General features: G+C 38.6%; 2 protein-coding genes across 2 annotated transcripts in view; both read left to right on the top strand.

Annotated features, from left to right (window-relative positions):
- The window catches only part of LOC131221260 (carotenoid 9,10(9',10')-cleavage dioxygenase-like), a 47,523-nt gene extending 27,678 nt beyond the window's left edge, over positions 1–19,845 (top strand). The window contains exon 14 of the mRNA XM_058216468.1: positions 19,512–19,845. Within this exon, the coding sequence (XP_058072451.1) occupies positions 19,512–19,576 (65 nt within the window). The 3' untranslated portion in view covers positions 19,577–19,845. The remainder of the gene's footprint in view (positions 1–19,511) is intronic.
- LOC131221269 (carotenoid 9,10(9',10')-cleavage dioxygenase-like) lies at positions 146–19,845 on the top strand. The gene is made up of 14 exons (XM_058216473.1): positions 146–476; positions 2,253–2,323; positions 4,939–4,953; positions 10,428–10,539; positions 10,756–10,855; positions 11,041–11,103; positions 11,521–11,631; positions 11,717–11,901; positions 12,568–12,706; positions 14,074–14,191; positions 14,285–14,386; positions 15,097–15,351; positions 18,589–18,700; positions 19,509–19,845. Exons 1-14 carry the CDS (start codon positions 231–233, stop codon positions 19,536–19,538), a joined length of 1,659 nt encoding a protein of 552 aa, XP_058072456.1. The 5' UTR covers positions 146–230; the 3' UTR covers positions 19,539–19,845.
- Positions 19,846–26,096: the final 6,251 nt, after the last annotated feature.

Below are 26,096 nucleotides of genomic sequence, written 5' to 3'. Positions count from 1 at the left end.
TCGTAGTTTCAGGTAAAACAGGTTGCATTTCACAAATCACAAAACGCCGGGCAGCTGCTTTTATAGCCACTAAAGAATCTACACTAAAGAATCTACGTTGGCGGTTTCGTCGTTGGCCAGAGACATATATAACAAGAAGCTGATGTTAGTTCTCAGCTCGGACGCTCTACACAGAAAGAGAGAATAACGAGACAGCGCGAGATTTTCGTTTCTCTCCTGGCGGAAAAGAGATGGAATTGGAAAAGAAGGAGAATGAGAAGGAGGAGAAGCGCGCGAATGCGGGAGGAGGAATCGTGGCCGTTAATCCGCGGCCGAATAAGGGATTAGCGGCGAAGTTTGTGGATGCTTTGGAGAAGCTGATCGTCTGGGCGATGTACGATTCGTCGCAGGCGAACTATTACCTGGAGGGGAATTTCGCGCCGGTGCTTGAGGAGACGCCTCCTTGCAAGGATCTCATCGTCAGAGGACATCTTCCGGTGTGAGAAAGAGAGTCTTTTTTCTTCCCCTTTTTAGTTGTTTAATCGTTTTTAGAAAATTCCCGAGTTTTGAGTTCTTTTTCTTTCCCTTTTTTAGTTGTTTTTGTAAGAAAATCGTATTTCGAAGATCATCACACGTTATCGGGTTGGTTCTAAAATAGTGAGATATAACAGATTGGAGAGCAGAGGCACGTCACCGTTATTTATTTATTTTATCCACTCCGTTAATCCATTCTAACAGATAATTTTAGAGCTTGAGTCAAAAATAGAAGCATATCCAAAGCTCAAGTGTACCACACCACAGGAAACAGTGTGATTGAACCTCTTCCATTGAGAATTTCTTGGAGGCAATAAAAGTTTTGGATCAAGCTCATATTTGTTTTTTCTCTTCATCCATCTCTTTGTGATCTTATTAACAGTCTGGATGACAAATAAAAATCACTATAGACCCTAGGAAGTTTTCAACGGTGGAAACATTATTTCATAATGTTTCCTGTGGCATGGTCCACTTAAGCATTGGATATACTTCCATTTTGGGATGAACCCTAAAATTAGGGGGGAAAATGAATGAACGGTGCGGATAAACCACATACATTCACAGTGGGCCCAACTGAGGTTACTCAGTACAATAAAAGCCTACTGAGTAACTCATTACGCAATCCGATTTCGTGTCACCGTTGCTGTCCAAAAGACAGATTTGCCCCACATGAAGAAACCTATCATAACTATCCGTCTTTAGTAAGGAGGCGGTACTCTGGGGTTCACAAAATATTATACACGCAACACATCCATGGGCCCCACCTGTATCCCATGTGATCAATCCAATCCGTCCAATCCAATGCTAGGGTCAAGAATGACATGTGCGACCCATCAATTCCAACAGTTATGTCCTCTTTTTTTTTTTTTTAAAGTTTTGAGTAGAAGCATATGATTTTTCTGTGCAGATTTTACTCTTTAAAAAAAATAATAATAATAAATAAATTGAAACATTTTTTATTTTTGGGTGGGATTTTTTGGTATTTTTTTTTATATATAATTATATGATGAGATGTTGATCAAAGATGTAAAATTTTCTCAGATTTTATTTTTACTTTTCATCTTCTTAATATTGTATTTTCTCTGAATTCTTCTCATCTGTATAAATACCTAGATTCATTTGGATACTCCAACGTTGTGGATGAATTGGTTCTTCCTTTGTTACATCTGAAATACACCATTCAAGTCGAGATTCCTAAGCCTATCTACTTTTTCCTACAGGAATTACATGAATTGGATTGGAATCAGATCCATAAAATTCATAGGCTATGTCTGACAGTGTGCAGTTTGTCGTGTACATAAGACTTTCTACTATACTAGCATACTGAATTGGACTATACCATTCCCTCATTTTATTTATTTTTTTAATTATGGGTGCATTTGGTTGCACTAAATTTCATGAAATATCATAAAATTTTGCACCAAATTAGGCTGATTAATAATGATATATCATTAAATTTCATGATATTTGGTGCAACCAAAGGCACCCTAACTTCAGAATAAGATCAAAGGGAGTATTTACTGGTTGACAATCATAATAGTTGCAACTTGAAGGTCTGTTTTAGTAAATTTGGTTTTAAAATTACAGCCAGTACTTTGATTTTCTATACTTTAAGATCCAGCTCAGACATTTTCATGACTTTTGATGCATTTGGATGTATTTTCAGTATTTATTTTGGTGTTCAGGGATGCTTTGTTGTTGGTAGTAAAATGTAATGTTGTTGTTCTCTGTTTGAACAGGAATGCTTGAATGGGGAGTTTATTAGAGTGGGTTCGAATCCGAAGTTTGCTCCAGTTGCTGGATTTCACTGGTACATTTCTTCTCTTGGCCTTGAATTTCACAAGATTTCATTGGAATTCTGTTTAGATCCATGTTTTTTAATAATGCCTGTTGGATGAATGGAATATTGGAGAGGAGAAATGCCAGGGAGTTACACCCCTCTGCTCCACCCTTTGGTGATCTTGGTTGTCCATATAGAAGGTTTCCCACAGATGGGCCATACGGCAGAAACATTAATCACCAAGATCATTACCAATCTGTGTGTATTAGAAAAGTGTTCCAGTTTTTTATCCATGCATGGACAATGAGGATCTCTAATGTGTGGGATTTTGACCATGTAGACTGTCCATAGTGGGATAAACCAAATGAATGGTGAAGATCAGCATGTGCTGGGGATAAGGGGTAAGACCTACCTAGCAACCTCATCCAAAAACTGTCCATTCATCATGAAAGTGTGGCTCCTTGGCACAGATTATGGTGTGGATCACCTGTTTTGGATAGGTGTGCCCCACCTTTGATTGATTTAGACTGTTGGGTTGGTGGGCCCATCTTGGATTTCCATGGCCAAAATCATTCCAACTGGATGATACTGATGAATTTATGGCCATTGATATGGGTGCTGTCCTGATCACATGTATTGGATAGGTGGCCCTCACAGCTTCTACCTTTGATCAATCTATACCTATTTTTAGGAAGAAAAAAAAGGACAAATTCATTAAACCTAAAAAAATGTGATTGAAGGGGGGGGGGGGTGTTGTAACTCTTGTGCATTTCCTTATGATTCGGGTGTCGAGATCTCATTGACTTGATCATTGAGTTGCACCAGATAATTGATTCCCAATCTCTATTCAGTCCTGTATATGATAAACCAGCAAATTTTGGCAATACTAACGCTCATTCCAGAGCCAATGACACTATTCCCTTTGATATTGGGTTCCTAAAGATTCAATCAAGACTAATGTTTTAAATAGCTTACACTACGTAGTGTGTAGTTTACGCTACATAATGTAGCTTAGCCTTAATGCTAGGTAGCTCATGAAAATAGCTTAAGTAGACTAATGTTTTAAATAGCTTACACTACGTAGTGTGTAGTTTACGCTACATAATGTAGCTTAGCCTTCATGCTAGGTAGCTCATGAAAATAGCTTAAGTCACGTGTAGTCTACGCTACATGCTAATTAGCATACATTGCATGTTATGTTACCTACATTACACACCATGTAGCTTACAGTACAAGTTATTTTTTCACTAAACATTAAATTTAATTAATGATTTTGATTGTTTGTTACAATTTTTTTTCTATTTTCAATAAAAATTAGTTAATGTTTTCAATGATTTTAGTAAAATATTTTAAGTAAAAGTATTAAAGCAGTTCCATTGCTATTTCTTTATCCTTATTACTAATCTTTGCTCTATTTTTCCTATTATTTTAGGATGTGTTTGGTTGCACCATATTATGAAATTTCATGATTAATCTGTCTAATTCAGTGAAAATATCATGAAATATAATGACATTTGGTGCAACCAAGCACAACCTTAATTAAAAATTTAGAAGTTGTTTGTAGCTTAAGGCACACTCTATGTAGCTTGCGCCTGATGCTTCGGAGGGGCGAATATTGCACTACACTCTATTCACTATTTGAAATACTGAACAAGACTGTTGGATAGGTGAGTGAATATTGGGTTCCCATTGCCAAAAAATCGTCTTGGCTGGACGACATCAATGGATTTATGGCCACTGATAGTGAGCAGCATCTGTATTTTCTGTCTTTCCATCTAAGCTCATGATTGGACTGTTAGGATGATCTCATCAGAGTGGATTTTGTCTCATGTGCGATCCTAGGTAGGACCATTTATCCAACAGTGCAGATGAGGCTCACCTATCCTAATCCAATGGAGGTGGGTTGCGTGGTAAGATGGTGTGGGTGCACCGAACTGGTTCATTAAGTATACGCCTTGGTGCATCTATATATCAACTGGTTGGACTTTGAAGATATGTACATAATACACTTAAAAATATGTGCAACAACAAATCTCTCTATGCATTGATTATGTACAAAATTTTATATGCCTTGACATGCATGCCAATTAAGCTTGGCCTTGTCAAATTTAGTTTCCTGGTCCACTAGGATTGTCAAACTTCAAATACTGTAAAAGGATGTATACTTAATACTAGTTCTATAGTTAATTCCAAAATTCCATCTGTGAGTGGAATTGTCATTTTGAACCTTGAAGAACTACTGTGGCAATTTATTTACAGCCATTGGAGGGATTTGGGCTGTGTTTTGATGCAAAGATGAATTCAATTATAGAAATTCAGTTCAATTGGGTGGAAATAAAGAAACAGTAATGAAGTTCCCTAGCATTCATTATTAGCTAGCCTCAAATTGGAACCCCTCACTTTTGATTCCAAAATGAAAGTAATGCAATCACAATTTGGAGCTGAGTTGCTCATGCAGATGCTAAGGAAGGTAATTGCTATTTGCCCGTTTTCACTATATTAAACCAATTATTGCTATTCAATTCATAATGCATCCCAACACGGCCTTAACAATGAGAAAATAGCAGTCTTCATGTATCATGTTTTGGAATGTAGTAGTTCCCTGAGCCTACAGTTGTGATGGTTCTCTGTCTATTTATGTGCAGGTTTGATGGAGATGGGTGCGTGTTTCTCTTCTTTCTCACAGAACTGAAAATGCAATGGTGGTTTAATACATTTTCCACCACAAGGATGATATTTGGGTGCCTAGTTTGATATTTATCATGTTCTACATCAATTTGCATGATCAATTAAGAGTTTTTGCTTGATTTTCGTTGTTATGAAACTCACCGCATAGAGTTTCTAGTTGTATATTCTCTTTAAAAATATTCCACTGTTACATATGATTACTCGACGCTGGCCTTGTTGGATGTTCAAGTGCTTACTGGTGGAGGTTTAGTTAGCTTTGAGAATTTATGATTGTGTGGGTCTTTTTCATTAAATTTTGATTTTTAAATCTTAGCCAGTTGAAGGGCCATCTTCTTTGTTGGTGAAAGTGTTAAATGGGTCAATAGATCACATCAGAGATTTGTATCAGCAAATATTGCGAAGGTAACTGATATTTACCCTTCTCATTTTAATGTGAGTGCTTCTTCTTCTTCTTGTTTTTCACTTTTAATGCTGTATAACACCAAAAATGGTGCTATTCTTGCATAAAAAGTGGAAAGAAGCAGTGTTCAAAATATCGGTATCGCGTTACATATCGCACCCTTGGGATATAGATACGTATCGGTTATCGTACGGCATATATCGTTTGTATCGGGTAATTTATCGTACTTTTTAGGAAACATGGGGAAACATTGGGGAAATGGTTGAATTTTTCAATGAAACTTCAAGGATTGTTAAAAAAGACCATGATATACACTTTTAAATCATAACATCTTAAAAAAGAAGTGCACATAATAGGTTTCCTTTGTATAGGGTCCCAAGCTATGCGTTGTTTGATTGAACTAATGCAACTACATTCAAATTGAATCCATAACATTTAGAGTGCATGTGATGATCATTTACTCCTAAATACTTCGAAATTGGTCTCAATTGATAGCTAGTTCAAGGGAAATTTTGAAAATTTTAAAAATATTTTCATAATTTTCAATTAAAAATAAAAATTGACAAGATCTTAACAAATCAGTAGATCAGGCCTCATACATGCTTGACTTCATGTTTGGAGTGCAACATTGCAAGCAATTTGGGTGAAATTGCAGAAATTTCAATTTTTCTCAAAAATTCCCAAATCGGACCACCTACACTCAAATTTCGAAATTAGAGTGTATGTGATGATCATTTCATCAAATACTTCTAAATACTTTGACATTTGTCTCAATTAACGGCTAGTTGAAGGAAAATTTTGAAAAAAAAAAATGGAGAACATGAAAAACCAATGGATATTGAAATCAAAGCTCCAACTCCATGATTTTTCATCCAAAACATGAAGAACTAATTGATTTGTAACCATTTGACACTGATTTAACATAATTTCAACAAAAATAAAGGAATTGGAAATTGAAAATGCTCATCAGATCGAACATCCGGGATATATCGGCATTACCCATGCATTTCGTATCGCACAGGTGGGATACAAGATATATCGTGGGATATATCGGCCGATATCGTTGATATTTAAAACATTGGAAAGAAGTAGCATGTATATCAAAGGAGAGGGTTTATAATGCAGGGGCATTTTCACACCGGGCTTGAGTGGGGTGGCTTGTGTGAAGTGGGGGCACACTCAAGATAAGCAGCTCATGTGAGGCGGGTTGCTCATGTGACGCATGACCCATGTGAAGTGGGGCCCACTAGGGGGGCTCGGCCAAGGGCCTGACTTGAGCTATAAGATAAAGGGATTGATTTGCCACACTCTAGTAGTTTGATCTTTTGGAGCAAGCGGTTAGTTGTCATGCGTCAAAAGTGGTATCAGAGTGGGAGGTCTTATGTTCGAGACTCTTCACCGGGGTGATTAATGCAGGAGCATGTGTGAAGCAAGGGCACACTTGGGGTGGGCGGCCCATGTGAAGTGAGTAGCTTGTGTGAGGCGAGAGTGACCCATGTGAAGTGGGGCCCATGAGGGGGGTTCGACTGAGGGCCTGACATGGACTATGATATAAAGGGATTGATTTGCCACGCTCTATCAGTTCGAGCTTTGGTGAGGGGTAATTAATGCATGGGCGGCCCATGTGAGGCGAGACCCATGTGAAGTGGGGCCCACGAGGGGGGTTCGGCCGAGGGCCTGACCTGAACTATGAGCCAAAAAGATTGATTCGTCACGCTCTATCAATTCAAGCTTTGGTGAGGAGTGATTAATGTAGGAGCATTTTCACACCAGACTCGAGTGGGGTGGCTTGTGTAAAGTGATGGCACATTCAGGGTGGGCAGCCCGTGTGAGGCGAAACCCACGTGAAGTGGGGCTCACGAGGGAGATTTGGCTGAGGGCCTGACCCGAGCTATGAGATAAAGGGACCAAGCTCTATTAGTTCAAGCTTTTAGAGCACGTGGTTAGTTGTCCTGCATCATTGTAAGTAGTGGGTCCTATTTTTAATAGTTTAACTTCACATGTCTTTTAGTTCATTGGAAGTGTATAGTTCTACCCATGTGAAGTGGGGCTCATGAGGGGGGTTCGACCTAGGGCCTGACCTAGGCTATGAGATGAAGGGACCACGCTCTAGCAATTCAAGCTTTTAGAGATAGTGGTTATTTGTCCTGCATTAGTGTAAGTAGTGGGTCCTATTTTTAATAGTTTAACTTGACATGTCATTTAGTTCATTGGATGTGCATAATTCTACATTGTTTTCTACAGTCTATGGGGCTGCTTGAACATCAAGGCTTGAATTTTTCCTTTTAGTTCACCCAAGTTTCAAGTTCATCAATCCATATATGTGATTATGAGGTATATTTTTTAAGCCATTTCTTGAAGTCTACATGGAAATGATTTTTGCAGAGTTCTTCACCTTGAGAATTGTGTATGGCTTATTTTTATTGTTGTCATTTTTCGTTTCCTTTGTTTTTCATCGATTCCATATATGCAAATAAGCCTCTTTAATTTACAACTCTGATGGTAATTGCGTGAGTAAAGATGATTCTTGTATTAGACAGGCTCACATGCCTTGTATATCTTGTATACCTTGTATAACTAGTATACCTTGCATAGAGGATTCTAAGTTTATTATTTTCCTTGTATAGATGACTGTAATCTCTATATATTCAACCCCTTTGGGTTGTCTCAAATGCAGAAATTTTTTTAGCTCCTCTCAGTTTTCATGGTATCAGAGCTTCACTGATCCAAAACCGGTACCACTTGTCAAATCCGACCATCCTTGTATCCGGTCATCATCTCCGCTACGTCCGGCCCTCATCCCTGCTGCGTCCGGCCACCATCCCTGCTCGTTCGACCGCCCGCTCAAGTCTGATGGATCATTGGATTGATACAAGGCTCGACTTGTCGCTCAGGGATACAAACAAGAATACGGAATTGATTATGATGAGACATTCGCTCCCGTGGCCAAGATGAAAACTGTTCGTACTCTTCTAGCCATATCTTCTGTTCGCTCTTAGCCACTTGCTCAGATGGATGTGAAAAATGCTTTTCTTCATGGAGACCTCCAAGAAACAGTATATTTGAAACCTCCTCCTGGTTCTTTAATCCCTGACAATAAGGTATGTCACCTAAAGAAAGCCCTGTATGGCCTCAAACAGGCACCTCGGGCATGGTTCCAACGCTTTCACGATGTTGTTACAGGTGTTGGCGTTACTTAAAGTAGTCATGACCCATCCTTATTTTTGCACATGACTGCTTGCCGAATTGTCATTGTTCTCGTTTATGTTGATGACCTACTTTTGACTGGTAGCGATGCTACTGGCATCTCGGTTTTAAAGGATGTTCTGCAATCATCCTTCAAGATGAAAGACCTCAGCTATCTAACATACTTTCTTGGGCTTGAAATTTCACGTTCTAAACGTGAGATCCTGGTCAGCTAGCGTAAATATACCAAAGATCTTCTCGCCTTAGCATCATTGACGGATCAGAAGACAGTTCAGACTCCCTTAGAACTTAACGTTCATTATAGCCGTGATGATCGTGATCTCCTTGCACAGCCCGACTTATATTGCCGTTTGGTTGGGAGTCTGGTTTACTTAACTATGACTCGTCCTGATATTGCCTTCGCTGTCCAAGTCTTCAATCAGTTTGTTTCTGCTCCTCAGACTCTTCATATGACTGCAGTGTTGCGCATCCTACGGTACCTACGTGGAACTCTAGATCGATCACTGTTCTTCTCCTCTACGGCGACTCTGGACCTTCGTGCTTATTCAGATCCTGATTGGGCCGGTTGCACTCTAACACGAATATCTACCACTGACTACTGTATTTTTCTCGGCACTTCTCTCATCTCTTGGAAGTGTAAGAAGCAGGCCACTGTTTCCAAATCGAGCACAGAAGCCAAGTATCGGGCGATGTCCGCTGTGTGTAGTGAACTTGTCTGGTTACGTGGACTTCTTTCTGACTTGGGCATTCCTCTGCAGAATCCTACTTCACTCCATGTCGATAATCTAAGTGTCATTCAGATTGCTTCTAACCCGGTTTTTCATGAACGGACGAAGCATATTGAAGTTGACTGTCACTTTATCCGCAAAAAATTTCAGTCTGGGCTCGTTTCTCTTCCACATGTTGCATCCCATGATCAGATTGCTGACATTCTCATCAAGTCCCTCACTTCTACACGTCACTCATTTGTAGTTGGCAAACTATTACTTGTCGATTACCAGTATTAGTTTGAGGGAGGATATTAGACAGGCTCACATGCCTTGTATATCTTGTATACCTTGTATAGCTAGTATACCTTATATAGAGGATTTTGAGTTTATTATTTTCCTTGTATAGATGACTGTAATCTCTATATATTCAACCTCTTTGAGTTGTCTCAAATACAGAAAATCTTTCAGCTCCTCTCGGTTTTCATCTTGATCTATCGGTTAAACTCAGGAGACTACATTTTGAATGACGTGGGGAGGAAGAAAAGAGAGAAGCGAAGAGAGTATTTTCTTCATCTTTCTCCCCCCACGTGCTTTTATTTATAGACTACTTGTTACAAAAGACAAGCTCAAAATAAATGCAAATCAAATAAAAAGGATGCACCATTATCTCCAAGGATTAGGTGCACCACAAGACCACTGAAAATACACGCACTCTCACACTCAAATACACCGCAACACACGTACACCATAGACTATGTAATCTAACAACAACAACACACCCCCCCCCCCCCCCACACACACACACACACACGCAAAAAACATTAATTGACAAACATAAACACAATTAATGACATTTACTAAAATATTTGCAAGGTAAATGACTGGTTAGTGTTAATATCAGTTTATCACATTCTTTAGATTAAGCCTAAAAAAGTTTTTCTGAGGTCAATGAGAAAGACATGAATTCCTGTACCATTTTTGTTTCAATGAGATTATGTTGAATGATTTTCTTCTCCTCATACCTTGTATTATCTTCTTAAATCCTTCATTTCTTTTTTCCCTTTTGAATTATGTGATCATAAGTAGTATAATAACTAAAAATGTTGATGATATCCTTGCAATGTTGCAGAATGGTTCATGGGATGCGTATCAAAGATGGAAAAGCTACCTATGTTTCACGTTACATAAAGACATCACGCCTTAAGCAAGAAGAGTTCTTTGGAGGGTCAAAATTTATGAAGGTACTCTAGTCACATATTGCTACCTTCTCTTCCCTATTTCAGCTGTTTTGCTGTTTACGATGGTGGGAAATCATGATTTTGCACCATCAGAATAGTGGAAGGAATTATTTAGTTCTGGACTCAGAACACTTGGGAATAATACATCTTGACTAACTGTGACTGAGTGAAGTATGCTTTGAACTCGCATAATCACAGTAAATTTTTTTTTTCCTATAGATTGGTGACCTTAAGGGATTGTTTGGACTTTTTGTGGTTAACATGCAAATTCTTCGAGCAAAACTGAAAGTTCTGGATGTCTCGTATGGAACAGGGACAGGTAAGCCTGTTAATTGTGCCCATTATGATAGTTTATCACTTGTTTTCTCTTTCAATGCCGCAACATTCTAGAATAATTGTTACATACCTATTAAAATTTCAAAGCATTCTTCCATCCATAATCTTCTTTGAAACTTAAGCATTACACATGCTGGAAATGAACCGATTGTTATAACCCTATGCCAGGTAATACAGCTCTCATATATCATCGGGGTAAACTTTTGGCACTCTCAGAAGTTGATAAGCCTTGTAAGTCTTCTTGTGATTGACCCTATTATTATTCCTAGAGTGCTTCTACTTTTCTTTTGAACCTTCTTTCCTTCTTTTTTTTTTAGAAGTACAAAAATGCTGTGTGAGCTTTTCTTTTTACTTGATTCTAAAAATATTATCCACTGATAAGAATCCATGTTTGGATATTACCACTGTTTCTGACTTGGGTAGAACTGCGTAAACATAGCCACTGCTTGAGGTTCCGCATTACTGCACCCATAATCATCATTTCAGTCTGTTCAATGTCATCCATGGGATTACTGAAATCTAGTGGCAATTTAATTCTGTGAAAAAAAGAGGTCTATTTACCAATTCTTGTACACATAGTCATCATTTCAACCCTGCAAGGCTACCATACAAATAGTATATCATAAGTTTCTCTATTGCATTCTGCAGATGTCCTTAGAGTTCTGGAAGATGGTGATCTGCAAACACTTGGGTTGTTGGATTATGACAAGAGATTGTCCCATTCTTTCACTGCTCACCCGAAAGTCGACCCTTTTACTGGTAAAACCCATCTCAGGGAACAAATTTGTTTCTTAAATAGTACTCTGGTAAAACACACTCTTACTGATCTTAACTTTGGATGCAGATGAGATGTTTACCTTTGGTTATTCACATGATCCACCATATGTTACTTATCGAGTAATTACTAAGGATGGTGTCATGCTGGATCCAGTGCCAATAACAATATCAGAACCTGTCATGATGCATGACTTTGCCATCACTGAAAACTACACAATCTTCATGGATCTGCCTCTGTACTTCAGACCAAAGGTACTATAACCAGTCTATGATTTTATTATGAAAGTTTTCTCTAACTACCAAATCTCTATTGAAATAGCGCTTTTGAGTTACACGAATGAGAAGATTCATCATTCAAAATAGCAAATTTCCAAAAACCTTTGAAGGCCAGAAATCTTGGGTGAAGTGCTTTAAGTGCATGTTTTTTCAGTAGATTACAAGCTATCCTTTTGCTATAACATTAGTAATTATGTATGACAAGAGCATGGATCAGCTCACTGTTGCAATAAGTGGTTTAGTTATCATATCAGTAATGGTTTTTAGTGGTGAATATAGCATTCTTTCATTTAGTTCTTTGAGTAAGGATAGATTTAGTTTATTTGTGTCAATCCACATCATAGAAGTTATCTGCATTGATGAAATTGGCCTAAGCATCCTGAGTTTTTGGTCATGGTACCGAACCAAGCTTGATTGCCTACCCTACCGAAACGTATGGGCCCTGCTTATTCTGCAAGAGAGATTGTGCAGAGGTCGATCAGGTGTCTTTGATGATTTTCACAGAATCAACCACTTCTAGCTTCTGACTAGATTGTTATTACATATGTATGCCTCTTGTTAATGTTTGGAGCAATCAATAATTGTGAAGCTAGTTCCATTACATTAACTAGAATTCTTTTCTTGCTTTACTCCTATTTTCAGGAAATGGTGAAGGGTGGGAAGCTAATCTTCTCATTTGATGCAACAAAGAAAGCTCGCTTTGGTGTACTCCCACGATATGCAAAAGATGAGCTTCAAATCAGATGGTTTGAGCTCCCAAATTGCTTTATCTTCCATAATGGTGAGTTTTCTTTCTTTCCTTTAACAGACCAACAACAATGTCTTGGGAAATATTTCAAGCTTACTATGCCTGATGTGCATTTTGCATCATAATCCTATATGTCATATCAAGCAGGGTTAATTGGCCTGGGCACTGAGGGGTCCCAGATGTGTGTTTGTGTTTCAAGTCCTTTGCAGCATGTTCCCATTCTTCAATCTTGATCATTAGTGGGAAGACTTTGCTTTTTCACTCAGTTACCTTAGGCATCTTTTTGTATCTTGACAGAGTTGAGATCTGTTTGTTGTGTGTCTGTGATTTGAATTTAACACTTTAACTGATTTACTCTATTGGCTGGCCTGCATTACCTTGACACATGTTTTTATTGGATATGCTTAATTATTGATGCTTGGAAGAAACAAAAGAATTTCTTTTATTGGAAACAATACAAATGCATGTGCGCATATGTGCAAATTTATCTAAGAGAAATGACAATAATTACCTGATATGGTCCGAGGAGAAGATATAAAGAATGTTGATGTAATAGTATCTAGTTCCTAGTGCTCTTTAAATTCTTCATGGTGAGTCGGTCAAATTGAATTCAATAGCCATAGTCAAAGCTGGTTTTTTACAAAGTTTGTAGTCATGTTTGGTTTGGTGAATTTCCCTTCTATTCTGTATGCCTACTAATTTCACATGCACAATTGAGGTTACAAAAGAAGGTTAATTGGTTTGATATTATCCTTCAAGTTTAGGTTGCAAGACTGCCAATTCCTTTTGGACTTCCAAGTAATCAAGACACAAGAACAGAACACAGTTCTGTTGGGGTTTCCGATACTGAATATTTCTTGCTCATTCTGCTTATGGAATACTAATATCTTCTCTGTCTCATGAACAAACCTCATCAAGATCTGAACCCACACGCTTCAATCGTTTATCTGGTGCACAACAACAATATAGATCCATGTAGGATACTGGATAAGCTGATGAATCCCATGGCATTCTACATCAGGTTACATGGATGCACATATCATTCTCTTGACTTGAAGAGCTTTTTATTTTATTTTATTTTATTTATTCTCCAACACCTGATGCTGAATATAACATTTTGCTCACTGGTGGGAGTTTTTGGAATGGCCAATCAAGTCATTGAGAACCATCCATTGTCATCTAACATTTAGCTTGCATCACCGATTGACTCCTTAATGCCCTTAGTCAAAATACCATGGATACTCATGGTTTCGGCATTTCACAGGGTGAACTTTTGAATATATTTGTTACCAGGGAACTCGTATCATTTTCTTGAAAACTTGTTTGTTATTTCATGAATAGGAAAATACTAGTTGTTCTTTGGGTCTTTTTTAATACTTTCAGTTGCTTTCTTGTACTAGCCAATGCTTGGGAGGAGGAGGATGAAATTGTTTTGGTCACTTGTCGAATTGAGAATCCTGAACTGGACATGGTCAGCGGACCTGTGAAAGAGAAGCTTAAAAACTTCATAAATGAGTTGTATGCAATTCTGACTATTGGTTAATTATCATTGAAAATCTTGTTCGCCGGTGTTTCTAACTTTTTTGTTTCTTTGTTTTCTTTTCGAGCCAGATATGAAATGCGATTCAACATGAAAACTGGTGTTGCTTCACAAAAGCAGTTATCAGCATCTGCTGTAGATTTTCCTCGGATTAACGAGAGTTACACTGGCAGGTATATCTTTATTCCTTATCCCTTCGATGTTGGCAATGCAGTAGATTTTGAAACTGTTTGAAGGAGAAAATGTGAGAACTCGCTTCTTATTTCTGGAAGACAGTGTTGGAAAAGAAATTCGATACCCAAGGACCAATTAACTTCAATTTCTATAGTTAATAGTTCCACCAGTCTTCTAGATGAACAAGCAGTCCTGCAATTGTATATTGCACTCTTTTATCACCACCATTGCTGATAATAGGAAATTCATGAAGTCATCCTTTCAATGGGGTAGTTTATTTGTTTTCACATGATGTGGCCAATATTTTGGATTCAAATGCTTTTATAATGTACATTTCACATTTAATTACGAAAACATCTTTCAATGGGAAGTTCATTTCGTGTTTCTAGATGTACCCAATAGTGGGTATCTTTTGCAGTGACATTTTTCTTTTCTGTGGGGAGTGGTTTGTCAATTAGTGCACCATTTTGATATAGTTGTATCTTTCTTCTTTTCTTTTTCTTTTTCTTTCGTCTTCTTTTTTTTTTTTTTCAGTAAGATACACCGTCAAGATTCTGGGGTATCTAGCCATTTTAAAAATGTTTCAAAAGAATCCTTCTTTTTAAATCAATGGTGTCTTTGTTATCTTTTGGGTGTTCACTAACTTCATTGAAGGCCCAAGTTATTTTAATCATCTTCCTATGTAATTAGTTATCTTTCGTAAATTCAGGAAACAACAGTTTGTCTATGGAACCATATTTCTTGACAACATTACAAAGGTCAAAGGCATCATCAAGTTTGATTTGCATGCAGAACCAGAGGTTGGGAAATCAAAGCTTGAAGTTGGAGGAAACATTCCAGGCATCTTTGAGTTGGGAGCTGGAAGATTTGGTTCAGAGGCAATATTTGTTCCTTGTAAGCCTGGTATCACTTCGGAAGAGGATGATGGCTACTTGATATTCTTCGTACATGATGAGAACACCGGGTAACTATTACTTCTTCCTCTCACCGCCATGACCACCACTGGAAATGTTATTGTCATGTCATCTTCGTCGCAATCATTACCACCATCATCCTATAGCTGTTTGTCGTACATAAATTAGGGGCAGTTATCACTTATCACAGCTTGAGAACATAATGATGATGTTCCCAACATGTTGATCACATCACTGGATATGATTGATAACTTAGGGTATGTCTCTCATCTGGATCGTAATGCACATTGTTGGAATTTTGCACATATGATGGCGGACTTGATAGAAACAATTATGCAAATCACAGTTAAGAAAGACATTAATAAATGTCTTCATCATCATAGGCAAAGCCCTGTCCCAGTTATTTGGGGGTTCCTTTACAAATCCTATTTCACCAGTAAATCCTATCTAAGGCTCTATCCTCAGTAAGTTATCTTCATTTCCCTTCTCACCACCTCAATCAAAGTCATTTTTGGTCGTCCTGTCATCCTCTTTCCTGACCCTTCAACCCTAATCCATGCCAACCTCCACTGTCGGAGCTGTCTCCACTCTTCATTGCACATGACCAAACCATCTCAATATGCTCCCCATTTTATCTCCTATTTGGATTACTACTGAGCTGCTTCAGATATCCTCGTTCTTAATTCTCTCCTTCGTATTCCCACACAGGCATTTCCACATCTTCTTCTTTATAACACTCAAACTCTGCTTATACTGTTTTGTAGCTGCCTAATACTGTGCCCCATATGGTGTAGATGGTTGAATACTTATCACTATATAATTTCCCTTAAGTTTCATTAGTATGCAGTGATCACATACTACTCCAGAAGCACATCTCCACAGATTTAATTATTTTGGAAACATCCTCATTAATCTCCCCATTGTTTTGAAAGTAGAGCCAAGGTAGCGAAACAAATTGCTTTTGAGGAATCTTTTGACCATCAATTTTAGCCTTGCCTCTATAAATGTTCTCACTAAAGTTGCTTTTCAACTGTCTTGGTTCTGCTAATTTTTAATCCCACTATGGAGCCTTCCTGCAAACCTCCAATTTAGCATTTGCTAACCCTGATAAAGACCCACTCCACTGCTACTGTTAACTCATTAGTCTCACTTCATGCTGCAGCTGTTCTCACTTTTAACAACACCCTTGGACATGTCTATGAAGAAAATTACAAAAAAAAAAAAAATAAACCAAAGAAAAACATGGTGACTTGCCTGATTTTTCAAAGCGAAGTTCTTTGTGACATTTTAATTGGTGACTATATTTCCTGAAACTAGCTGTTAAAAGCACCAGGCTTCATATAATAGTTATGTATATACATGGTGTACCAATGAATCATTTAGGAGTTCTGTATATTCTTATACATACATTCGACAATATGCATTTAGGTCTGTATGTTTATCTGCATATGTGCATGCATATCTGCACACATATATGTAGAATGATGAAGTATAGGGTCCTCAACCTAAGGCCTTTTACAATATTCTTGGGCTCTCTGTGCTGATGGGTGCTACCTAGGCCTCGGTAATCCAAAGTTCCAAAATCCAAACCATTAAATATTGTATCACACAGTTGGACCATGGCCAGAGATTTGGTGGGACATTCGAACCTTTTATTTTTGGCCTAAGAATAGATTATTAAGGAAAACACAACAATGATCCACATTCAACTGAAAAGAGTCCCAAGATTGGTGGCTAAGATATCCACAGTGAGATGTGATAGACCAATGATCTGGATTGCTGATCCATTGGCCTCACTTGTGGGAAATGAAACCTGAGTATTATTGTGCAAAGCTTCAGGTTGAGGATCCTATAATTCCTATGTCAGTATTCATGTGCACATGTATATATGCTATGTTCCTGTAACAGTGTAATGCCCCTAACTAACTCCTAAATGATTTTGTATATTCTTTCATACTTCTAGACATGCATATAAATTTGTGCATGCATTTGCGGAAATGAAAAAAGTGTACCCAACTTCCTTAGAAATTGCTAATGCAGAAAGGTTGGTGATTCCCCATTTACTATACTGTTAAGATTAGGAGTTGATTGTGTGATTTTTATTTTCTCTAAATTTCCTTTTCCTATTGTTAAAACATAGAAGTTCATTTGTTTCTCCCTATCTGGAAAAAACTCAAATGTAAAAAATTCAAAATGTTTATACCATCGGCTCTGCGTTACTATTGTCAAGTGTCAGTTCTATACTAATCATGAGGGTCATGAGTAGAATTTGGATGTGGGAATGGTTCCGTGACTGCAAAAAAATCAGTTTATCATGGTAAATTTGGAGAAAAACTAGAGTATACATTGTCTACTGATGGCTTCTAGATATCTACACAGCATTTGGATGCACATGATAGTTGAATTGGAATCATCATCGTCATCATCTCAGCTTTGTCCCAACAATTTGAGGTTGGCTGCATGATTCATGTTCCATGATTCCATTCTATCAAGGACCATATCCTCCTCAGTTAAACCATAGGCCATCAAGTCTTTTCTTTACACATCCACCCGCATCCTTTTGGGCCTTTCTGTTGCCCTTTTAGAGCCTTCAACTTGAGCCCACTCCTTACTGGTTCAGTTCTTCATCTCTATTGCACATGATGAAACCATCCAAGTATACCTTCCCTCATATTACGACATAATGGTGCTACTCCTAAGTTCCCTTGAATGCCTTCATTTCGGATTCTAGCCTTCCTCGCCTTGCCACTCATCCATCTCAACATTCTCATTTAGCTACGCACACTCTATGAACATGCTCCTTAGCATAGAATTGAATTTTAGGGTTACTTCCTTTCTACTACTACTACTACTATTATTTTCATTTCCTCTATTCGGTTTGATAATGTGGAAATGACAAAAGTTAATGATGTTTCCCAGTATTCATAAAGCAAGTGGCCCTTAGATTTCAGTTGTCCTTTCAAGTTCAGCTTGATCATTAGGTCATTCTATTTCGAGTGAATACCCTCAATGAGAAGGTTAAGGAACATATAATTTTTCATTTCCTAGTTGTTAGGCAAATAATATTCAACATTGCATCCAAACATACCCTTAAGATTTGATGAAATATATGTATTGCTGAGTATGCCTGTCTGTAATGCATAACATCATAACATGAATAATGAGCAATGATATCCATTTTCTTCAACCAGAAGTATCATCTTTGTTGCAATCGTCTTTGTTTTTCTTTGTGGGGACTCACAAGAACATGTTTCTTGGTTAATTCTCTTCAACTTTTATTACCACAGGAAATCTGAAGTCAATGTAATCGATGCAAAAACAATGTCAGCTGATCCAGTTGCAGTTGTTGAGCTACCTAGTAGAGTTCCATATGGATTCCATGCCTTGTTTGTAACGGAGGTCAGTAACATGCTACTATAATCACCTAATTCCATTGCTCAATCACATTTAATAATTCACAATAGAAATATAGTACATGCCATTTTGTGGATTTAATGATCCAATAATAGAAGGATATGACATGACAGAGACTTGCATGTTCCTTAACTGGTGCCATGGATTTCTAATCGATCTCTGTTGCTTGACAAGAGGTTTGCTATTTCTGCACGCCAGTCCCTACACGCCCATCTAAATGAAGCCAAAAGTGGCAAATACAAGCCATACATCATTTGGTACCCATCCTTTAGATGTTTGGTCCAAAAGTCAGCGTGGCCGGATCATCAGGTGGGCCACACATCTACAGAAAGAATGTATGGTTAAGGTGTCTAATACACGATATGACATGCATGTCCCACCTGATGATTGTACCATTCATTTTCTGGGCATGGGACACTACACGGTCAGTCCCACCGGGTTGGCAGCAGCTTGGTGGGCATGTGGAATCAAGCCTTCAGAATTAGCTAGCCTCTGCTCAGACCACTGCCAACAGGAATGCAAAGAGAATGATTCGAAGTTCCGAGTTATGTCAAGTGCAGTGGTCTGGGATGGTGTAAAACCTCATGCACTGTTCATTTAATGAGGGCATGTTACTGAAAACCCACTTGAGATGTAAACATGATCTGATTATTTTCCATTTTTTCCATGATTCATCATGGTGTTTGAGTTGTTGCTTGCTTATAGCAGGTCTTTTCTGTCATTCTCTTCTCTCTCCTCTTTCTTTTGCTTCATGATATCTCTCTTAAGCTGGATTTAATGTATATTTCAACAGGAGCAACTCCGACAACAGGGAAAGCTTTGATTATTAAAGCTCCTAAGTTGCAGAAAATACTCTGCTGATGAAGGATATTGCGGAATATTTCAGGCAACACCAATCAAGAGTATCTTGTCATCTACCTGTGATACTAAAGCTACTCTATGAAAACTCTACACGAAGTCTTCTAAAGGAAAAGCATGAGATTATCCGCATAAGAAAAGCACGAAAACCCAGTCAATGCCCCTTATTTACCCAAGCCAAAACAGAAGTCGACGAATCTTCTGTCAGTTTTCATGTTTGTTCATATCAGTGTATGTTTGTTGGCTATCATGTTGCTTTTATGATTCAATCACCTCTCCGGCATTCCAGTTGGTACACGTGACATTGTGTATCTCCCACTTTCCATTGGTGGTAGACCAGAATCATATGCACAATCCACATTTGGTTGTTGTGCATGGGGATTCCCACTTGCCACCAATGAATAGTGGGAGATGTTTGGTATATGACACCATGCGCACCAGTTGGTATACTGTATGGAATCTGCTCAATCAGACTCGGATCCGGTGTTTCATTCAAGCTACTATGAGTACCCAAGTAGATAACTGAAAGAAGGCAATGAAATCTGAAATTGATTCCATGCATACCAATGATGTGTAAACCCTAGTAGTGGGACTGTAATCAGATGGGATTTGAAACAAATCTGGATTTGTTCCGTATCCGATCTGATTAAGAATAAGTGAGATCCAAATTCAATCGGGGGATATCCAACGGATCCTGAAAAACCGTATTCGAATTTGAATTTGTTGAAGATTCGAAAATCCAAATTCTATCTGAATATACTGTTAATGCATTTTTATCCTTTTCTTTATATATATATATATATATAGAAATACCCTTACTATTTTTCAAATCCCTGTGCAATTTGCGAGGGTAAAATTGTCCTCACGTTTTATAATTAGTGAGATGTTCAGATCGGATCTTTATTGAATCGAATTGGGATAGATTAGAATCGGATCTGGTTATAAATGGATCCTGTTTCATGACCCGAATTCAATTCAATGGATCCAATTATCAATCCGGATTCAATTTAATTGGACCAAATTGGAATTGTATCTGGATCAAGATCTGATTCATCAACAGCCTTCCTAGTAGATCTCCCTAATAAGAGTATCAAGTTTATTGGTTGTACATGGGTCTACAAGAAGAAAATTGGTATGGATGGAAACGTTGAAACCTTTAAAGCTTGGCTAGTGTTGAGAGGTTACACACAAAAGAAGGGGATGAATTATCACAAGACTTTTTCGCCAATAGCGATGATAATATCTGTTAGGATTCTATCAGGCCTTGTTGCTTATTGTGACTATGAGATCTGATAAATGGATGCGAAGACAGCTTTTCATAATGACGTCTTTGTTGTGTGTGTGTGTGTGTGTGTGTGTGTGTATAAGTGCTTCACACCATGAGGTCAAGAAATGAAAGTTTGCTAACTACAAGAGTCAATTTATGAATTCAAATATGCATCTCGCAACTGGAATTGTAGATTTGATGAGGCCATCAAAGACTTTAATTTCATCAAGAATCCAGAGGAACTGTGTTCATATCTCAAGCTCTGTTTCTTATTCTCTATGTAGACTATATCTTGATGATCGGTGATGCTGTTGAGATGCATGTGTCTATAAAACTTTGGCTTGCCAAATAGTTTGATATGAAAGACTTGGGAGAAGTTAACTATGTGTTGAGCATATGGATTTACAGAGAAGAACTGTTAGAGTATGACAACTCGAGCCTGGTGTGAAATGCGCATTAATCACCCTCGGTGAGGAGTCTCGAACACAAGACCTCCTGCTCTGATACTAATTTGATGCAGGACAATTAACCACTTACTCTAAAAGCTCGAACTGTTAGAATATGCATTAATCACCTTCAGTGAGGAGTCTCGAACACGAGACCTCCTTCTCTGATACCAATTTGATGCAGGACAATTAACCACTTGCTCTAAAAGCTCGAACTGTTAGAGTATGGCGAATTAATCCCTTTATCTCATAGCCCAGGCCCCACATCGCATGGGTTAGGACCTCGGCCGAACCCCCTTCGTGGGCCCCAAATCACGTGGACCGCCCACCCTGAGTATGTCCCCGCATCCCACGGGCTACCCCACTCGAGCCTAATGTGAAATGCGCATTAATCACCCCCGGTGAGGAGTCTTAAACACGAGACCTCCTCCATAAGCCGAACCCACCCTAAGTGTGCCCCTGCATCCCACAAGGGACCCCACTTGAGCCCGGTGTGAAAAATGCCCCTGCATTAATCACCCCCAGTGAGGAGTCTCGAACACGAGACCTCTTGCTTTGATATCAATTTGATGCATGACAATTAACCACTTGCTCTAAAAGCTCAAACTGTTAGAGTATGGCGAATTAATCCCTTTATCCCTACATCGCATGGTTTAGGACCTTGGTTGAACCCTCTTCTTGGGCCCCTAATCACATGGGCCACCCACCCTAAGTGTGTCCCCCATCCCACAAGCTACCCCACTCGAGCTTGGTGTGAAATGCCCATTAATCACCCCCGGTGAGGAGTCTCGAACACGAGATCTCCTCCGTAGGCCGCACCCACCCCGAGTGTGCCCCTGCATCCCACAAGTGACCCCACTCAAGCCCAGTGTGAAAATGCCCCTGCATTAATAATTTGATGCAAGACATGAAATTCAAATATGATGTGCGAGATTTCAGGCTTAAGATCATGTTAGTTCAGAAACAATTACACAAATTTCATATCCCACATGAAAGTCCAAACCATTCAATTAAGAGGAATCTATGCAGGTCCAGGCCTACACATGTTAGAGTTGGATCTGTTAAAATTATCAACCAAACGATGCTCAAGATAAGCAATAATCATCCACACATGCACAACAATCAGTCTCTAATCTAAGGGATTCACCAATTTCAATTTAAGGAACCCTAGGGTGAGAAAATGGTCAAATAAATTAAGGATAATATAATCTAGAGTTAGGGTTTATGACAAACTGGTATGAGAGAGTAAAATAAGAAGAAAACCTGAACCGGAAGACAATTCCCGCGTGCGGACAACAACAATGGCCCAAACGCACCTGCATGTGATCATGGCCGCACGTGTGCGGGGCCCACTATTCAGAAAAAAGACACTTTGGCCCTGGTCGTCCAGGGATGGACTCCAAAACTCCCCTCAGCTTAATCTGATGCATGGTTTGTGTGTGGTACTCCGCCGAAGTTTCAGCCCTCCTGTAGGGCCAGATTCTGAAAATCTGTTGTAGAGAGAAAAAAGGCTGCAACTATTGATGGATTTGCAGATGGAATGCTTGTAGGAGAAGAGAAATATGGATAGAAGAAGGTGGGGACGAATCGGGATAAATGTGGCTTCGCACGACGGTAATTAGCCATTGAAGAAGGGAGGGCTTTGCACTCAATTAGGTTTTCATAACTCGGAAAAGAACAGGAAAACGCAACAATTTTTATTAATCTTCATTGAATTAAAAGAACTACAAGGGGTGCCTATTTATAAGAAAACTCCATACCCCAAAACTCGCGCCATGTGCGCAACCTATTACTTGGCGATGAAGTAAACTAAAATAAAAATCAATCAAATAAATCTAAAGCGTTCATGATGTTTTAAATAATATAAATAAGCAAAACCTAAAGTATGAACTTAATCCGACTAGTGGGCCTCGATCATGAGATCCCATGATAGGCTTTACTTGATTATCAGACCCACTCTAATAAACTAAATCTCTGTCTTCTAATTGGGAGGCCTTCCCTGGACATCATCATCGAGCCAGATCGACGGTGGGGCCCTCCTTTTCCTTGCGTACGTGCATAGGGGGGGCGGCGTGCATGCGCGTATGCGCATGATGTCCCCATCAAATCTTGGTTAGGAGCGCTAAATAGCTATAAAGACTATTTTGATATGTGTGTGTATGTGCATTACATTTTGGTTTTTACTTGTGGAGACTTGTCAATTGTTGGTTATACCGAACTTCTTTTCATTCAAATAGAGACGATTATCGATCTACTGTAAGTGTCATAGTTTATAGCCCTTTGTGTTGTCAAATTTGTGGTGCCAAAGACACTGTTTTGAAGCTTGCATCTGTGAAGAACAATGCTCTACTCAAGATCAACTTAGGTTGACAAGCACTGTTCACAAGTCAAGAATCTCAAGAAGCTTTTAAGTTCAACCTCAAGATCTCAAGAAGCTTTCAAGTTCAATCTCAAGATTTCAAAAAGCTCTCAAGTTTAAACGACATCAAGACTTCAAGCTCCATTACTTTCAAAGATCACTCGTTTCTAAAGTTTCAATGTCCTTACTTCACGATTGAGGTATAACTGACCTTAGGTTGACCTTTAGAGTAGGCCATTTTGGATACATAATTCATATGTTTTATATAAGTGAGTTTGGTCTGTTCTAAGACTAGTCCTGGACTTTGTTTGACTAGTCTTAGTACTGCTTCGACCTGTCTAAACATTTCCTGGATCAGTCATAAGTTTGTTATAAAAATTGAAAATTTTCTGTTAGGCTTCGACCAGTCCTGGGGACTGTTCGACCAGTCGTAGGAACAGTGTCGACTGCATCTTCGACCAGTCGTAGACCTACGACTCAAAGAACAGCGTTAAAATTTGGCCACCTACGACCAGTCGAAGGAAACCTACGACCAGTCGTGAAACTGTCAAATCTTATCGCGCCCGAATTTTCAAATATCTGTTGGTTCTACGACCAGTCATAGAGGTCCTTAGACCAGTCGAAGACGTGATTTGCTCACCTATAAATAGAGCACGAATCTCAGAATAAAACAAGCAATTCAAGTTAATTTAATTCGGTGTTCTAAGAGATAAGTCGGTGCTCCATTTAAGCTAAGTGTGCATATTTAATATTCTCTTTCTTTAGCTTTGTTAATTGATTTTGTCCAATCTAATCTGAAAAGAGGAATTGTTGTTTTCCTTTTTCTGGAATCAAAATCAATTAGAGCTAGCCCTTTTGTTTTAATTTAAAATCTATTAGAACCTAGAACCATTATAAAGTGAGTATTGGACATTGAACTTTGACATTCAAATCTCTACTCCGACTTGGTTCTTCTGGGCTGCTACAACGAAGGAGAAAATCAGGTATTTTACAATTTGTGTAATTTACATTGTTTGGTTTTATTTGAGGTTAAGCCAGAAAAATCTCAAAGTTGTTGGTTATCTGAGGAGAGCCAGAAAACTCAGAAGTGAGGGTTTTTGAATTGTGTAAGCCCTTTGCAAAAGACACAATTGTGAAGGTTTTGGGTGAACCTGTGAAAACCTATTTGATAGTGAACGCTAATATCCCCTGTGTGAGGATATTAGGAGTGGAGTAGCATTCTGTGTGGCTGTTGTTTAACAGTTGGTGAACACACAGGCGAACCACTATAATTCTTTATGTTGTAGATGTGTGATTTATATTTCCTATCTTTTATCATTCAGAATTGTGGAATGTATGTGTAGATGAGAATGTTGTAAATTTTACATTTCAAGCTCAGTGGAGAATGTTGTAATAATTTAGATTTACATTTCAGCATTATATTATTGTTATCTCTTTATTACGTTGAGCTTCAGTTTCTCTATTTGTTCTAGAAATAAGGTTGTCCTACCATAAACTTTGGTTTTTGGTGTAAGGTTGTCCTTATAACAATTTTTGTTTCTATTTCTCTATTTTAGGTTGCCTTCCATTCCTATACTGTGATTGGTGTATAGTGCTATCTATTCTTTGTTTCATATTCCGCAGTATTTAAATTTAATTTAGCATAGTCTTATTCACCCCCCCCCCCCCTTCTAGGACATATAGCTTGGCCATTTCATCTATCTTAGGTTATATTTTCACTTTGGGAGGTGGAGTAATGTCTCAGAGGAGTATGATTGTGAAGTGTATTGCTGATTCCAGCATAGCAGCAAAATATGGTGTAGTTACATATGCAACAAATGAGATAGTTTTTCTCAGGAAGTTTCATACAGAATTGTGTGTTGCATAGGCCTATTATACTTTACTATGATAATATTGTTGTTATAATTTAGGCCAGGGAACCTAGAAACCATAAGATGATAAGCATATTTTAAAGAAATATTATCTTTTTTGGCAGTATGTTCATGATAAAGAGATCTCGGTCAAAGGGTTGGCACTCAACTTAGCTGATCCCTTTATAAAAAGACTACCAAATAAAGATTTCTCTAAGTATTTTCAAGCAATGGAAGTTAGAATTGTATTGTATTGGACTTAAAGTGCAAGTGGGAAGTAGGATTGAGATGGATTCTTTGGGAGACTTCATCGAGGCCCCGAAGTTCATAGGGAATGAGGTAGGGCATGTTTGACATGAAGTACATTATGAGGCTAACTTGTAATGCGGGGGCATTTTCACACCGGGCTCGAGTGGGGTGGCCTATGGGATGCAAGGGTAGACTTAGGGCGGGCGGCCCGCGGAACCTATGGATTTGGGGCCCGTGTAAGGTGGGTGGCTCGTGTAAGGCAGAACCCATGGATTTGGGGCTCACGAGGGGGCGAAACCTATGAATTTAGGGCCCACGAGGAGGGTTTAGCCGAGGACCTAACCGATGGATT

This window comes from Magnolia sinica, chromosome 1 (assembly GCF_029962835.1).
Source record: "Magnolia sinica isolate HGM2019 chromosome 1, MsV1, whole genome shotgun sequence".
Taxonomy (NCBI): Eukaryota; Viridiplantae; Streptophyta; class Magnoliopsida; order Magnoliales; family Magnoliaceae; genus Magnolia; species Magnolia sinica.
This window is presented reverse-complemented; position numbering and strand designations above follow the sequence as displayed.